Source organism: Oncorhynchus nerka, linkage group LG17 (assembly GCF_034236695.1).
Source record: "Oncorhynchus nerka isolate Pitt River linkage group LG17, Oner_Uvic_2.0, whole genome shotgun sequence".
Lineage (NCBI taxonomy): Eukaryota > Metazoa > Chordata > Actinopteri > Salmoniformes > Salmonidae > Oncorhynchus > Oncorhynchus nerka.
This window is the reverse complement of record NC_088412.1, coordinates 29,154,426-29,172,486: the sequence shown is the minus strand read 5'-3', so window position 1 is coordinate 29,172,486 and position 18,061 is coordinate 29,154,426. Positions and strand designations below refer to the sequence as shown.

Sequence of the window (18,061 nt, the reverse complement as noted above, 5' to 3'; positions counted from 1 at the left end):
TATTGACACTGCTTGCTTGAAGCAAAACAAACATTTCCCTCTCTACCCCACTGCAATGTCATTGTTGAATTTTCTCCATCATCATTGTAACAAATGGCCTCATGCATTACATAGTGTAAGGACATTTTTGCAAACGCCCATAAAGAATGGCTGCAAATATGAAATTGAAACTACAGCAAAAAGCTGTTACTTCTCAGCAGCAATATGTGTTGTTCCAACAGCATATTTGAAATGCAATTCATTTCATACTGCAGCAAAATATAATTTCTGAGAAATGAACAGTACGGAAAGCAATATTAGGTTTGTTGTTTGCCATTGTTTCCCGACTACATGAGGAGTTGTATAATGAGTCTAGCCTATTTTCTCCAGTTTAATGCCCTTTATTAAAGATTCAAAACATAAGATACTCATCTATATTTCTCATAATACAGTTGTCATTCATAGTTAGCTGTAGTTATCAACACTGGCACCTTGGAATGCCATCTGTACCGAGCTCTCAGCCTTACAACAATAGTACATGTTTCAGCCACCATTCTTCCTGCTGCAGCATAAAAGATCAGGGGAGAATTTCCAATCAACGTTTTCATACCTCAGTTGATGGAAACTCGGGGAGAGAGCATGGAGCCTTCAGAACCAAGTGAGATATTACTTTTTCAGATTGAAAAGTGCCTCTCAGTATTGAAATCACGATCGATCAATTGAAAATTAACGGATTCGATTTCCCACAAATATTGTCTGGAGGCACCTTGCTAAATCTACAGAGCAGTCCCCACGACTCACATACTTATAACACAGTGGATAAAACCATGTGTATGTGCACACACATCATACCCTGCAGTTCATGTGCAAACACATCATACCCTGCAGTCCATGTGCACACACATCATACCCTGCGTCCATGTGCACACATATCATACCCTGCAGTCCATGTGCACACATATCATAGCCTGCAGTCCATGTGCACACATATCATACCCTGCAGTCCATGTGCACACATATCATACCCTGCAGTCCATGTGCACACATATCATACCCTGCAGTCCATGTGCACACATATCATACCCTGCAGTCCATGTGCACACATATCATACCCTGCAGTCCATGTGCACACATATCATACCCTGCAGTCCATGTGCACACACATCATACCCTGCAGTCCATGTGCACACATATCATACCCTGCAGTCCATGTGCACACATATCATACCCTGCAGTCCATGTGCACACATATCATACCCTGCAGTTCATGTGCAAACACATCATACCCTGCAGTTCATGTGCACACATATCATACCCTGCAGTCCATGTGCATACATATCATACCCTGCAGTCCATGTGCACACACATCATACCCTGCAGTCCATGTGCACACATATCATACCCTGCAGTCCATGTGCACACACATCATACCCTGCAGTCCATGTGCACACATATCATACCCTGCAGTCCATGTGCACACATATCATACCCTGCAGTCCATGTGCACACATATCATACCCTGCATTCCATGTGCACACACATCATACCATGCAGTTCATGTGCAAACACATCATACCCTGCAGTCCTCCGAGAGACTCCAATCCAACATGAATAACATATAGGGTCTTTCCACACTCTACCAAGCTATAATTCCTTCACTCACGGCCTGATTTTTATTCTGCAAGCTGCATTTCAAAATGCTGAGCCCACCATTGTAAACTTCTGTTAAAATGTAATACACTTAGCACAAACTACAGGTGATTTTTACAATCGCCACTAGAATAATTAATCTCTGATTTCCTGAGAGAGAGCAAGGCAATTTGTAAGTGTTCAGAAAAGTCTACACATGCACACCCACGTCCTGCACAAACACACACACACACACACAAGTCTGGTGCTTTCTCTCTCTCCTACAGACAAAAGGCTGAAATGCATGGTAACACCAATATGTCCAACCACACACACACACACACACACACACACACACACACACACACACACACACACACACACACACACACACACACACACACACACACACACACAAACAGACAATCATACACATTCACTCACCCACACATACTATAGTACTTCAGCCCACATGAACAAAGTTACAGCACACCTCAAAAACAGACAGAAATTTAGCCCAGGTTTTACAGACAGCTTCTCTCCGGAGACACAGTGGGGAGAATGCTGGAAATGTATTGAAGCTGTAAAAATCTATTCCTGCCTCCGTGTGAGGCCCTGCACCTCCCCCAGGAGCCCCCTTCAACCATTACAAAACTGGGACGAGGCCTCATAAATGGAAAGAGGACTGAGGGAGGTGGGGGAGGGGGGTTCTGTGTCAACTGAGAAGTACCAAATAGTGCTAAGGGCAACTATGTACCCCGCTGGAGCGACCAATGCTATGTGTAAAACTGCCATCATGATAACACTACTAACTACACTGGGTTTCAGTTATTTGGAGTACTGCAGACTTACTACAGATGTAGGATCTTCATTTGAGACAGTTTGCTACAGGGGGGAAATAATCCTGCAGCAACAGGAAATGTGAATTATTATGTGGATTATAATTAATGGACATTTTTAGTAGGGGTTGATACATTTTTCACTAGGGCAAATCAAGTCTGAAATTTAAATGTGGTAGTTACTAACTTTGGAAGCTTTTTTAAAACTCATGCAGCCGAAGTGCTCCGCTGTGTGTCATTGTAACAAATGAACAGCGGCTCATAGAATCCATGTTCAAACCGATTATAGAGCTGGCAGAAAGAGCTTCATTTAAGCTTCACCAACTTTCCCCAACTACACAGATTCATTCTAAATCAGCTCTGTAGTATACTCTTCGAAAAAAGGGTTCCAACAGGTTTCCCCTCTGTGGAAACGGTTCTGTATGGAACCTAAAATAGTTTTATCTGGAACCAAGAGGGTTCTTCCAAGGGTTCTCCTATGGGGACAACCAAATAACTATTTTCGGTTCTATATAGCACCTTTTCTTTGGAAGAGTGTACCCTCAATGTCGACGCAAATTCCAAGAACAAGCTAACTAATATCTTAACTGATATCTTAGTGGATGGGTAGTATGTGTTCATGTCCTATTCTGACAGATGAGAGCTGGCAAATCATAATATTGCATAACACTTATGTTAAGTCAAAATGCTGCTGCAAATTACTTCCACATCAAAGACATTCATGCAGAGTGGCATATCTTCTATGTTTGAATATCAATGGATCAAAAGATGCACTCATGTAGAAGGACCACATTATCACAGTTTAACCTGAATTACCACCAAACACCCAGCTTCAAATGTGCCCAAAGGAACAGAATATTGAATGAATACCAACCATAACTAAAAAGCTCTGCAGTATTACAGAGGATATAGAGGGTGAACTAGCTCTCCTCTGTAACTATCAATGTGACTGAGAAATCCTCATCTGTAAAGTTGAAATCCTATTAACAATGTGGGCTGGAATTATGATAAATAGCCTACTAACAAAACATGACTCTTTACTGCATTACTGATGTCACTGAGGTCTAAATGTATTTGTAGGCAATAAGAACACTTGGATAGACAATGTGGCAAAACACAGTAACATGTTCATTGTAAGTTTTTTACATCATAAAGTGAGCATTAAAAATATGAAATATTAAAAGGTGTTATCAGCCACTTCATGGCCTGCACTTGCTGTATCACATGGGAGGGGTCATGTGAAATCTGTCATACTCTCATTTCTCTGTTAAGTGGAAGGGTGGGGGTGGGGGTCAACATGGTAGCTCTGACTGGCAGGAAGGGAGGTCAAATGGTAAGGCAAGGACGAACAGGGAGAGAGGGGGCATGTTATGACAGGATTAGTTAGTAAGGGTAAATTAAGTATATACACCTCTTAAAGAGATTGGAGCTATATGTTCACAAAAATACTATATGTGTGACTAGATCAACGAAGGGGAGGAGGGTTGGAGAGGGGTTGCCCTGCCCTGTGTGTGTGTCACTCAGAAGAGAGGAGAGAGAGGACACAGAGAGAGGATGTTTAATGAGTGCTCCCTGCCTGCCAGAGTGGCTGCATTAACACCACAAGCCTTATCAAGGGCACTGTCACCGGCCCTGAGAGGCACAATGAACTGCCACTCTGCCAACCAGCAGAAGAGAGGGAGAGAAGGAAGGAGAGGGAGGAGTGGGGAGGGAGGGAGCCTAGAGGACATTATCTTGATGAAGCCATGATCGATACAGCCAGATCAAGCCAATGGAACAGGGATACCATCCCTTTTAATTGAGATTAGACTCTGCAAGTTCACCGTGCGCCCATCTAATTTAAGAGTGGACGTCGTCCCCCACAGTTAACTCCTCACACATGTCATCAATTACAGGAGACTCTCTGACCTAGGACCTGGCAGCCAATCAGAGTGCCCCATCTCCTCTCCTCTTGGTAGTGTGCTGCCTGGGGAGGAGAGACTCCTCTCTCTGTGGCCCCATGCAGCTGGCTTTTTTGGGGCCCTTCTCTGTTTTCTGTGTTATTTATTCCAGTGCATACATACCTCCTTGTCTACATATTTTCTTGCCCGGTTTCCTGGCACATTCCTTGGATATTCTTTTTACTGTAAAATGAATAGAAGACTAAAAAATAACATGGAGCTCCATTAAGGACAGTTGGAGCATGCAACACCACTATCTGACTGCTGAGGAAGGAAAAATGAGTTAACAAAGAGAGTTGCTCTTATTGGCTTAGTTCATGAATCAATAAGTCAGTGAATCAATCAATAATCATTATTTACATGAGCTTCTTCCTTGATGAGCTCTATTCATTGTGCCTACACACAATGGACAGATGATGAGCCACTGTCAGTCAGGAGTGAGGAGGAGGGGGAGGAGGAAGAGGAGGAAGAGGATGAGAAGAGGAGAAAGAAGGGAGGAACCAGTCTCACCTGAATGGACATGCTGTGGTGGACAGGACGATGTGCATGTGGGTGGAGGGATCAGGAGACTAATGAACAGCCGCACACTCACTCACTCACTCACTCACTCACTCACTCACTCACTCACTCACACACAAACTCACAAACACATGCACACACAAACTCACACACTCAGTCACTCACACACAAACTCACAAACACATGCACACACAAACTCACACACTCACTCACTCACACACACACACACACACACACACACACACACACACACACACACACACACACACACACACACACAAACTCACACACAAACTCACACACACATGCACACACAAACTCACACACGCACACACACACACACTCACACACGCACACACACACACAAACACACACACACACACATAGAGGCACACACACACATACACACACACACATACACTCACACACATACAGAGGCACACATAAACTTTGGCACACACACGTACACAGTAACATACATAAAAGCAGTGTCATGCACGTAAACATGCAAAGGTCATGCTTTTCTCACTCTGTTGTCAGCAAACAGACAGGAATATATTTAAAAAGAGGTTGTTGGTTTAGGTCTGTTTTCCCTTTTGGTCTGGCTATTAACTCACCATCCTCAGTGGGAACATATATGTTTAAGAAAAGGCAGTCCTCGCTCTGGTCCTGTACGTAGGAAGACACTATCTCCAGGTTGTTAGTAAACCACACAGGCAGCATGACGTCCGGCAGACGCCCCTCCACGATGGTCTGGGGGCAGACCGGGGCGAACTGCGTAGCGTTGCGGACCTCCGGCCAAAAGATGGGTGGCTCTGGGGGCTGGAAGCGCCTCTCGCCCGTGGGGGGTGCGGCATAAGGCACCCCCAGGAACTGGATGACGGGTCCCAGGATCTCATTGTTGAGCTCCTTCTTGACGCCCCTCAGTTTGCCGTAGACGGTGGTGACCACGGGGTCCGTCTCGTCCAGTTTCTGAGAGGCCGTGACAAGGGCCTGCTGTGCTAGGCTCAGTATCCACAGCAGGAAGGTGAGGTCCAGGCCCAGACCCAGGCCTACACCCAGCCGGGGCTGCATGGCCCTCCAGGCAGGGTACAGCTTCAGACAGCCAGGTCTCTGCAGGGGCATGCTCCCTCTGCCACACCAGTAGACACACACACACTAAAGGGGCTAATCACAGCACAGCGCTAGCAGCAACAATCCACTTTAGATCCACTCGCAGGAAGGGGTACAATCAAAGGCAAAGTATCAGGCCTCCCAAACACGCGGCTGTCAAAACTTTCAAAGGCTCTTCGCATGGCAAGTATCCCCCATTGATTTCACACTGGCGGAGGTGACATCTTCACTTGCCGATATTTTTCAGGCCGCATCCTATTGACAATCCTGTTGTCCATCCTGGCGACACAGGCAGGGCAGCCATTTGCAGCAGGTCGTCCACAGATAAATCAACTCCAGTCAGTGCGTAGGTCTATATCCTGCAGGAAATAAAAAATAATTCATTAGTGCTAAGGTAAAGGGAAGAAATATGAACAGAGCAGGGCTTTATTGGCTGTTACAATCTGGATGTTCCCATCAAGCAGAGCACAGGGCAATCACAGTCTGCCTAGTGACACTTCATCAATCATGTGCAAGCAGACTGACTGAGTGACTAGGTACTGTACTAGTTATGGGATCCCTCCTCCTCCTCCAGACCTGGGAGGGAGAATTAAGACGATCATGTTTCATAGAGAGAAAGAAATCTTATTTGTTTATAATGTAATGACACATCTCATAGACACTTCTCAGCCAGAGCAGGAGCAGACACATGGTGGGGGACAAAAATACACTATTCAGTTTTTGACAGTATTTCTATGGAAACATAAAAAAAATAGAGCAGCCGCATTCGTATGACTAGAGCACACTTTAAACATGTTTACTCAACAAGAAGGGATCATAACGAAGGAAATATGCTCAGATGAATAACAAATAAAGCTGAAAACCAAGCTTTGAGGTCAAATATATATATATTTAGTTGTTGTTGTTGTTGTTGTTGTTGTTGGACATAAAACTGTAAAAACACCAGCAAATCAGCTCCAAGTGATTTTACCTTTGGATATCTGTTCCAACGTATTCCCACGCACACTAGTGAGTTATATGTGATTGAATACAAATGTAAGCAAGGTTTGAAATGATTATGTTTTAGTCAAAAAATTATATTTGTTGGGGCTTCTTGCGGTTTATTTGCATTCAAATGATTTGTAATTATGTTCCGGCTCCCTGACCATCCGCTCAAGACAAGTTTGGGGCCACGGCTGAATCTAGTTGTTGATCCAGTACAGAGATGGTTTACATTTACTTTGTTTACAAACACTGGAGTAAAACAAGCTGTTATTTTGGTTCCTGATGGGGAATGACAGTTGAAATACTCTCATGTGAGGCTGTTATAAGTGATATGCTACAAGATTCAATGGGTATTTATCATTCATTTATAAGTCCAAAAATTGATGTGGCAACTGCAGATTGCCCCTTGAACTGACTACTTCCAAATGGATTGAGGAGAGACTTTTCAACCATACAGTACGGTACACAAAACATATACAGTTGAAGTCAGAAGTTTACATACACTTAGGTTGGAGTCATTAAAACTAGTTTTCAACCACTCAAATTTCTTGTTAAAAAACTATAGTTTTGGCACGTCGGCTAGGACATCTACTTTGTGCATGAAACAAGTCATTTTTCCAACAATTGTTTAGAGACAGATCATTTCACTTATAATTCACTGTATCACAATTCCAGTGGGTCAGAAGTTTACATACACTAAGTTGACTGTGCTTTTAAACAGCTTGGAAAATTCCAGAAAATGATATCATGGCTTTAGAAGCTTCTGATAGGCTAAATTACATCATTTGAATCTATTGGAGGTGTACCTTTGGATGTATTTCAAGGCCTACCTTCAAACTAAGTGCATCTTTGCTTGACATCATGGGAAAATCAACATAAATCAGCCAAGACCTCAGAAGAAAAATTGTAGACCTGTACCAACAATAGTACGCAAGTATAAACACCATGGGACCACGCAGCCGTCATACCGCTCAGGAAGGAGACGCGTTCTGTCTCCTAGAGATGAAGTACTTTGGTGCGAGAAGTGCAAATCAATCCCAGAACAACAGCAAAGGACCTTGTGAAGATGCTGGAGGAAACAGGTACAAAAGTATCTATACCCACAGTTAAAACAAGTCCTATTTCGACATAACCTAAAAGGACGCTCAGCAAGGAAAAAGCATCTCCTCCAAAACCGCCATAAAAAGCCAGTCTACGGTTTGCAACTGCACATACTTTTTGGAGAAATGTCTTCTGGTCTGATAAAACAAAAATAGAACTGTTTGGCCATAATAACCATCGTTATGTTTGGAGAAAAAAGGGGAGGCTTACAAGCCGAAGAACACCATCCCAACCGTGAAGCACGGGGGTGGCAGCATCATGTTGTGGGGGTGCTTTGCTGCAGGAGGGACCGGTGCACTTCACAAAATAGATGGCATCATGAGGTAGGAAAAATATGTGGATATATTGAAGCAACATCTCAAGACATCAGTCAGGAAGTTAAAGCTTGGTCGCAAATGGGTCTTCCAAATGGATAATGACCCCAAGCATACTCCCAAAGTTGTGGCAAAATGGCTTAAGGACAACAAAGTCAAGGTATTGGAGTGGCCATTACAAAGCACTGACCTCAATCCAATAGAAAAATTGTGGGCAGAACTGAAAATGTGTGTGTGAGCAAGGAGGCCTACAAACCTGACTCAGTTACACCAGCTCTGTCAGGAGGAATGGGCCAAAATTCACCCAACCTATTGTGGGAAGCCTGTGGAAGGCTAGCCGAAATGTTTAACCCAAGTTAAACAACTTAAAGGGAATGCTATTAAATACTAATTGAGTAAACTTCTGACCCACTGGGAATGTGATGAAATAAATAAATGATGAAATGAATCATTCGATCTACTATTATTCTGACATTTCACATTCTTATAATAAAGTGGTGATCCTAACTGACCTAAAACAGGGAATATTTACTAGGATTAAATGTCAGTAATTGTGAAAAAGAGTTTAAATATATTTGGCTAAGGTATATGCAAACTTCCGACTTCAACTGTAGCTATATATTTATCCTCCTCTATAGAAAACAAGGAGGAATGGGAGATTGGTTTATAACTAGAAGAGACTGTCTTTCTCTCTCTATCTCTTTCTTTCTCCCAGTGAAGCCAGTGTAAAGCGGATTCAGATCAGCCATTCATTTGGTCCAGCACATGAACCCAGCGCCAGATCTCCCAGCGCAACACAAAGCAGGTTTATGTCCTCCCACAATGGGACGCTTGTCCTCAATATTACTGTACCGGGTCCGCCACACACAGACACAGATTCACAGTCACAGACAGAAGCAGAACAGGCACATCATTGAGAGACAGACCAAGACATAGAGACATCAGCATCCGGAGTGGAGATTATACAGTGTCATGTAGTAATCCTGTACTATGTGACTTTTAAATGAGTGGCGCAGGGGTGAAGTAAGGTTGACACCATGAGGAGATGAAGTGATACTAACAACCAACAATCCTAAGACACTAAGCACATGCATTTTTGTATAGCAGCTGTAGCTGTGGGCATGTTGAAAGAAGCACTTAGGTTGCTTAAGCAGACCCAATGGTTTATTGGTCCTCCTGTAGACCTAAGTAAACTAGTGTGTGTGTGTGTGTGTGTGTGTGTGTGTGTGTGTGTGTGTGTGTGTGTGTGTGTGTGTGTGTGTGTGTGTGTGTGTGTGTGTGTGTGTGTGTGTGTGTGTGTGTGTGTGTGTGTGTGTGTGAATATACAAGAATACAGGGTTTGGGACAGAGCTATATATATCTCATACTAAATATAAATTAAAAGCTCTGCGTTGAAGGAGTTTGGCAGTCCTCTGAGTTTCAAACCATCCCAGTCACTGCAGATTAGATGTCCTTTTGTGCCCAATGGTAATATTTGCAGTCATTTCTATTTTGTCTATAGCCAAACATATTAATTATTGTCATCACTCTCACTTCAACCCTCACAACAAAACCATCTTTTAAAACAAATCACATCTATTGACAGAGGCGTACAAATGGTATGCATGCAAACAAATGCAAAGCACTCTGCGTTCTGGAATAATTAGGCAAACAGATAAACAGAATTAAATGAAAAACCTCCAGCATTGATTGTGTACTGTATTGTTAATGAGACTATAAAACTACTGTGAGGTTTTTACAATGGGGCGTCTAAGAAAAACTGCACATGAGCCTCGCCACAAGCCTTGTCATCTCTGACACACCAGCCAAATATTTAGACTGCAGACAGGCAAATGAAATCCAAGGTGTTGGCTCTAATCTGAACTCTTTTTTTCAGTCCAGGAGGGGCTAGGTTTGGCTCGAGCGATGATTGCTGGCTTGTCGGAGCAAAACAGAATTTGGTAACATTATTGTGCTGCACGGTGTGAGTGGTGTGAGGGAGATTAAGTGAATGAGTGTGCGCAGAGGATGAGATTTGATTGTGGCCTTTAATCTTTACAACAATCTAACTCAAACAGGCCTATGCTGAGAGGAGTTTAGTGAGGTGTCTCCCAAAGCTAAATCTCTCAGGGGTGGTAACATACACATACCACTGGGTATAACCCTACGGTAGCTACCTTAAACACCCTGTAATATCTGTCTCATACCTACAGCATAACAGAAGTGTCACCATGATGCAATTTCAATCAAGTGAAACAAAAATACAATCCAATACTATACTGTATTTGCATGTTTTCCTTCGAGACAATTCATTCTCAATCCATTGTCCTACCTTATCCTACAAATGGGGACAGAAAATGGTTGCAACTTTGCCTCCAATTTCAATGCTTTCTGTATGTGATTAAACTCTTCCAGGTGTTGAGAACAAATTTCACACGTGGCCAGGATATCCATTTAACAAATCCTTTGAAAATCCCCTGCTTAAGAACCCTACCATAATAAGCTCAGCAGATCAAGCAGAAAGAGGTGATCTATGAAATCAAGCCTTGCCATTTATTTTGCATGTGGAGTCACTCATTTATCATCCTGTTTTTCCAACTAAGTTTTTTCCATGTTTATTTGTTGTTTCTTTCCCAGAGTTTATGGCAAGGCATCCGTCATGCAGATCCCCCGCGGGGACTTGTCCCAGTGTGAGTCAAATCACTAACCCACTCAGGGACCCTGCAGCCAAGTTCCAATGCTGAAATAGGAAGCATTGCAATGGGAAGCAATGTTATGACTTAATACATTGCAGAACTACGCTTTTTCTTTCTTCAGTTATAGACAATATGTACCTGATGCATCACAATACGTCATCACCACAGTATTTATTACCCTATTAATTTACTGACGGGTCTACAGGGTGGCAAAATACCACAGATGAGGCATGGATATACATAGACTGAGAGACGATGTTAGAGGAAGAGCATTTAATGAGGTTCAGCACATTTCCCAAATAGGAGCCATTGGAAGGTCCCCGATTATATAGAGGTGTACTCTGGAAAACAAACGGCCTATTATTTCAGCCCAAGCTGTCAAAAGTAGAGAACATATGGGCACAAAGTAGAGTTATGCCGGCAGTCAGTCAACAGACTAAACCTTCCATCACTGTGTGGTTTACTTCCATGCGAGCTACCGCTGACATTAATGATCTCATTTCACCTCCAGGAAGGCTTTTGGGGAATTTGTAGTCAGCTGCTTATGACTATTTCAGTGGATATGATTAGCCAGCAGGTCCGCCTGCTGTGATTTGTGGACTTTGTGGTGTGACAGTGGGACGTTGCTGTGATTTAAAGAACACAAGTCGGAATTCTCCTTGGCACTCATCAAAAAACGAAGCGCTGTTTGAGACAATGCCCATTGTATCACCACCCTTTAGTAAAATGTGTCAGTCACATTGTGAGGTAAATGGTAACTAGACTTGACTGCAGCAGCTCTACTGAGGCCTGTCTCCACAAGCTGGGGGAAATCCCAAGGCTTGGGTTATTAAAGACTGATTTTTTAGATTTTTTTTATCCATTATTTTACCAGGTAAGTTGACTGAGAACACGTTCTCATTTACAGCAACAACCTGGGGAATAGTTACAGGGGAGAGGAGGGGGATGAATGAGCCAATTGTAAACTGGGGATTAATAGGTGACTGTTTGAGGGCCAGATTGGGAATTTAGTCAGGAAACTGGGGTTAACACCCCTACTCTTACAACAAGTGCCATGGGATCTTTAACGACCTCAGAGAGTCAGGACACTCATTTAACATCCCATCCGAAAGACAGCACCGTCCCCAATCACTGCCCTGGGGCATTGTGATGTTTTTTAGACCAGAGGAAAGAGTGCCTCATACTGGCCCTCCAACACCACTTCCAGCAGCACCTGGTCTCTCATCTAGGGACTGACCAGGACCAACCCTGCTTAGCTTCAGAAGCAAGCCAGCAGTGGTATGCAGGATGGTATGCTGCTGGCAATCGAATAAGTCTGGTATTCACGCATGAATAAGAAGAAATCTGCAATCTAAATGCAGAAGGAAATTATGATGAAGAAACAATTCTGATCATAGTACAAATTACCGGCAACAATATTTGTGCTACTAACAAAAAATGATAGAACGCTTACACCAATGCTATCATCCATTACAAATGGTAGCAGCGGTAGCAGTAGTATTGTAATAGTAGTAGTATCCACCATTTGGGTTTTTGACCATTGCTACCATCTAAATTATGGCTAATGACAGTTAACAAATTCCAATTTACTGCTTAAGTCCCTCTGACTCTAGCAGGTTCTCGCGTGCTGTCATGTCACATCAACTCTCAGTGCTCTGGAGCTGGGAACATGGAGGAGTTCAAATGTAACAGCAAGCTATGAGCGCTTCACTCTGAACACACACACACAGACACACTGCACAAAAACTACACGCACACACATATACACATGACGTGCAGTGCCCAGCACATGTCTGTGGCCTGTGGCGGAGCACTGAGGTGCATGACGACAGGGGTGACGCGGCTGTGCATTATTCATCCTGCTCTACTCCCAGCGTCTGCAGCTGCCCCAGCCAAGTCCTGCATCACACTGCACACTGCAGCCTACATACACTACCCCCTTAGCCTTCATTGGCCCCCTCAAGGAAACCTCCTCCTCTGGTCTCACATCCCCACTTCACACTGTTTACCAGGAGGCTGAAGAGCATCATAACTGGACAGCTCCATGTGTGCTTCTACTTAGCTTATCAGGTCAATTCTCTCATCAAATCAAGTTTATTTGTTAAGTGCATTTCATGTGTGTTCACAAAATATTGGAAGAACAGCCAAACAAAACAATGCAAGAAAAGGGAATACAAGTTGATAACACAATCAATTGAGAAAGACATGGGCAGGATGCGAGTAGGGGTGGCATTGGCAGGGGCTGTGATCAGCATTGTGATGCTGATCACAGCCCTTGTTAGAGCCTGACTGTATTTAGCTTTCTAAATGGCTGTGGCTGAATGGCTGTGTGGGAGGGCATCTGTTTTTCCCCTCCACTTGGTTCACCTGGCTGCCATCTTTGTGTCTTCTTGCCAGGGGTCACAGCTGAAGCACCAGTTTGGCGTGAAAAAATAAAAATGGAAAAGCTTCCTGGCTGCTCTCCGAGAGTCCCTGTGCTCAGTGAGAAACACTACCTCCCACTCTCTCACTTCAGGGCACAGAGACCAGGCCTGATCAGGAGTGTATTTGGGAAAGTCATTATCATACATTTAGAAAAATGATAAACTCCACTATTAGATTATATTTTACCGTAATGCAAATGGAGCGGGCTCTCCCCAGCTCTGCTCTCCTGGGGTACACAGATCTTACGGCTCCACTTTAGCCCACCCCTAGGATCCAGGGGTCCTCCTCAAATTGGTTTACATCAAAAGCAATAATTAGTTACTTACCGCAGATCTCATGGGGGACTTGGATGCCCTCAAGGGCCAAGCCTGTGAGCTGGGGAGAGTAAACACAGAACCTGCTCTCTACTAGTTTCCCCTGGTGGGACTCAAACTTGGGTTTGGTTTCTTAATGGGCAAAAATAGAGGGCAAAACTTTCTTTACGAGATATAAACGAGGCAAAACTTCAGTCAAATCATATGAAATCAAAATGTATTAGTCACATGCTTCGTAAAAAAAAAAAAGCAGGTGTGGACTAACAGTGAAATGTTTACTTCCAGAGAGAAAGAAAATAGAGAAGTTATGGAAAACACGTAATAATAGATACACAATGAGTAACAATAACTTGGCTATATACAAGGGGGACCAATGCCGAGTCGATTAAAAGGTGGGGTAAAAGGTACTTGAGGTAGATACAGTAAGCTCCAAAAGTATTGGGAGAGTGAATTTTGTTGTTGGTGGTCCTGGATGGCAGGAAGCTCAGCTCCAGTGATGTACTGGGCCACATACAATCCCCTCTGCCATAAATGTGTTACTGTCCCAATACTTTTGGAGTTCACTGTATGTACAACTAGGATTAAAGTGACAGATGATAAACAATAGCAGCAGCATATGTGATGAGTCAAAGAAGTTTGTGCAAAAAGGGTCAATGCAGATAGTCCAGGTAGCTATTTAACTAACTACAATACATTACCAAAATTATGCTCGTCGAACATCTCATTCCAAAATCATGGGCATTAATATGGAGTTGGTCCCCTGTTTGCTGAAATAAAAGCCTCCACTCTTCTGGGAAGCATTCCACTAGATGTTGAAACATTGCTGTGGAGACTTGCTTCCATTCAACCACAAGAGCAGTAGTGAGGTCGGGCACTGATGTTGGGCGATTAGGCCTGGCTTGCAGTCGGAGTTCCAATTAATCCCCAAAGGTGTTTGATTGGGTTGAGGTCAGGGCTCTCTGTGGAGGCCAGTCAAGTTATTCCACACTGATCGATTTATGTTTGGACCTTGCTTTGTGCATGGGGTCATTGCCATGCTGAAACAGGAAAGGGCCTTCCCCCAAACTGTCGCCACAAAGTTAGCGTGAAGATTTCCCTTCACTGGAACTAAGGGGCCAGTGAGCTTTACACCACTCCAGCCATGCCAAATCTTTTCAGCCTCCCGAGAGGGAAAGGGCATTGTTGTGCCCCCTTCACGACTGTGTTGGTGTGTTTGGACAATGATATATCCTTAGTGATGTGGACACAGAGGAACTGGAAGCTCTTGACCCGATCCATTATAGCCCTGTTGATGTGAATGGGAGAGTACTCGGCCCTCCATTTCCTGGAGTCCACGATCAGTTCCTTTGTCTTGTTAACATTGAGGGAGAGAATGTTGGTCTGGCACCACACTGTCAGGTCTCTGACCTCCTCCCTATAGGCTCATCGTCATCTGTGATCAGGCCTGCCGCTGTTGTGTCATCAACAAATGTAATGATGGTGTTGGAGTTGTGCGTGGTTGTGGGTGAACAGGGAGTACAGGAAAGGACAAAAGCCCTCCTGAAGGGCCCCTGTGTTGAGGGTCAGCATGGCGGGTGTTGTTGCCTACCCTCATCACCTGGGGTGTCCCGTCAGGAAGTCCAGGATCCGGTTGCAAGGGAAGTTCAGTCCCAGGGTCCTTAGTTTAGTGATGAGCTTGGAGGGCACTATGGTGTTAAACAGCATTATCATGTAAGTGTTCCTTTTGTCCAAGTGGTCAAAACCACTTCACTGTGGGGACGACGTTGGTGACTGATGTGGTTAAACTCCTCAATGCCATTGGATGAGTCCTGGAACATATTCCAGTCTGTGCTAGCTTCGTAAACAGGTGTAGACTAACAGTGACATGCTTACTTAAGGGCCCTTCCCAACAATGCAGAGAGAAAGAAAATAGAGAAATGATGGAAAAGGAAAACACGTAATAGATACACAATGAGTAACGATAACTTTGGAATTTAAATTGATGCAATGAACATGACGACTGTCAGCTTTAATTTGGGGGTATTTTCATCCATATCGGGTGAACCGTTTAGAAAGGACGGCACTTTTTGTACATAGTCCCTCCGTTTTAGGGGGCCAAAGTATTGGGACAAATTCCCTTATGTACATTTAAGTAGTAAAAAGTTTAGTATTTGGTCCCATATTCATAGCACGCAGTGGCTACATCAAGCTTGTGACTCTACAAACTTGTGTTTCAGATTATTTTATGCCCCGTAGAAATTAAAGGTAAATAATGCATTGTGTCATTTTGTAGTCACTTTTATTGTAAATAAGAATAGAATATGTTTCTCAACACTTCTACATGAATGTGGATGCTACCATGATTACGGACAATCCTGAATGAATAGTAGATAATGATATTTGTGAGTCTGTAACTTTCTCACTCATCATTATTCACAATTAATGTAGGATTATCCGTAATCATGGTAGCATCCAAATGCATTTACATTTATTAAACCCCTCTTGTAATTTCTATTGAGCACAAAGTAATCTGAAACACAACCCAAAAAAACAGCAAATCCATCCAACAAATTTGCATCCAACAAATGAATATTAGAGTGCATCAGCTGTTATTGTAACGGTTTTTCTCCTCTTCTGAGGAGGAGTAGGAAGGATCGGACCAATATGCAGCGTGGTAAGTGTTCGTAATTTTATTAAACTGAACACTACAATACAAAGTAAACAAAAAGAACAACCGAAACAGTTCCGTCTGGTAACTAATACAAAGACAGAAAACAACTACCCACAACCCATAGTGGGAAAACAGCCTAAGTATGGTTCGATTGACAGCTGTCTCTGATTGGGAACCATGCCAGGCCAAAACCAGAAATACAAAATATAGAACAAAACATAGAATTCCCACCCCAACTCACGCCCTGACCATCCTAAAGTAGAGACATAAAAAATGAACTAAGGTCAGGACATGACAGTTATTAAGAAAGAGAGAAACACCACCCTCCTTGAGCTTACCCGACGGTCCCATTTTGTCCTGCCAATGCATAGAAAAACCAGCTAGAATATTATCCATGTCCTTGTTTAGCCAAGTTTCCGACAAACATAGGATATTACAGTTGTTCAGGTTCAATTCTCGAACGGAGCTCATACAGTTTGTTCTCCAGTGATTGTACATTCGCCAATACAAAAGAGGGTAGAGGCGGTTTACTTCCTTGCCACTGTAGTTTCATCAGGGTGCCCGCATGTCGGTCTCTAAATTGCTGTCTCTTTCTCTTCCGAGTTTCGAGGATAAGGGCCTGGCCCGTGTTGAGCAGTATGTCCTGCGCATCTTACTCACTGAGGTAGACATTTTCATTGAAATCGAGGTTAGTGATTGCTGTTCCGATGTCCAAAAGCTATTTTCGATCCTAGGAAACAATGGCGGAAACGTTATGTACCAAAAAACTAAGATCAGCGCAAAAAAACACACAAAATAGCAGAATTGGTCAGAGAGCCCCGTACAACGGCCGCTATACATTTCAACGCCAATCTTTTCAGTGGGTCGTTTGAGCAGTTTATTCTCAACAGAATATTAATCCATTATTTTTTCACTCTGCTCTGGCTTTAAAAGTCACCCTCCTGAGAGGAAGGACAGGTGTCTATGTGCAAACACAGAGCCTAAGTGGGCTGAATTGGAATGTGTGAGCGCTTCTATGGCCCAGCTCTCTCTCACCTTTAGAGCAGCAGGACTCTGATCAATTGACTGAGAGGTCCTTTCACTCCAGCAGATGTGGAGAGGAGGGAAGTGGAGTTTTGACCGCGGCGCTGCCACACAACCCTAGATGGGAGGGGGTGAGCAGCAAGCACAAACTACACTCATCACAGGAACAAGTCCGTTACGGCTGTTTAGCTTTGTCTTGCTTTTTCTGGCACGTACTGTGTGCTCCACTTTTCATGTGTTTTGTTTTTGTTTCCCCAGTAAATGGGCAGAAAAGGTGTGAAAGGACTGGGTGCCCTCTGAGGTGAGAACCTGAGTCATCATACCAGAGGGTTGGTCAGGTGCCACAGGAGAGCTCTGTGACTCTGTATACTCATTAGATGGGGTGCTCCAACGTCCCTCCACTGGGTACACGCATGCACACACACACACACACACACACACACACACACACACACACACACACACACACACACACACACACACACACAGACACACACACACACACACACACACACTCTTCAGACCTTATTAATGTCCCATTTCAGGGCTGAGGCTCT

At 43.6% G+C, this 18,061-nt stretch overlaps 1 protein-coding gene across 1 annotated transcript in view; it reads right to left on the bottom strand.

The window, feature by feature from the left end:
- Positions 1–6,362, bottom strand: part of LOC115145035 (neuroligin-1-like) — an 80,870-nt gene extending 74,508 nt beyond the window's left edge. Inside the window, exon 1 of the mRNA XM_065002795.1 lies at positions 5,524–6,362. Within this exon, the coding sequence (XP_064858867.1) occupies positions 5,524–6,031 (508 nt within the window). The 5' untranslated portion in view covers positions 6,032–6,362. The remainder of the gene's footprint in view (positions 1–5,523) is intronic.
- Between the last annotated feature and the right edge of the window lie 11,699 nt (positions 6,363–18,061).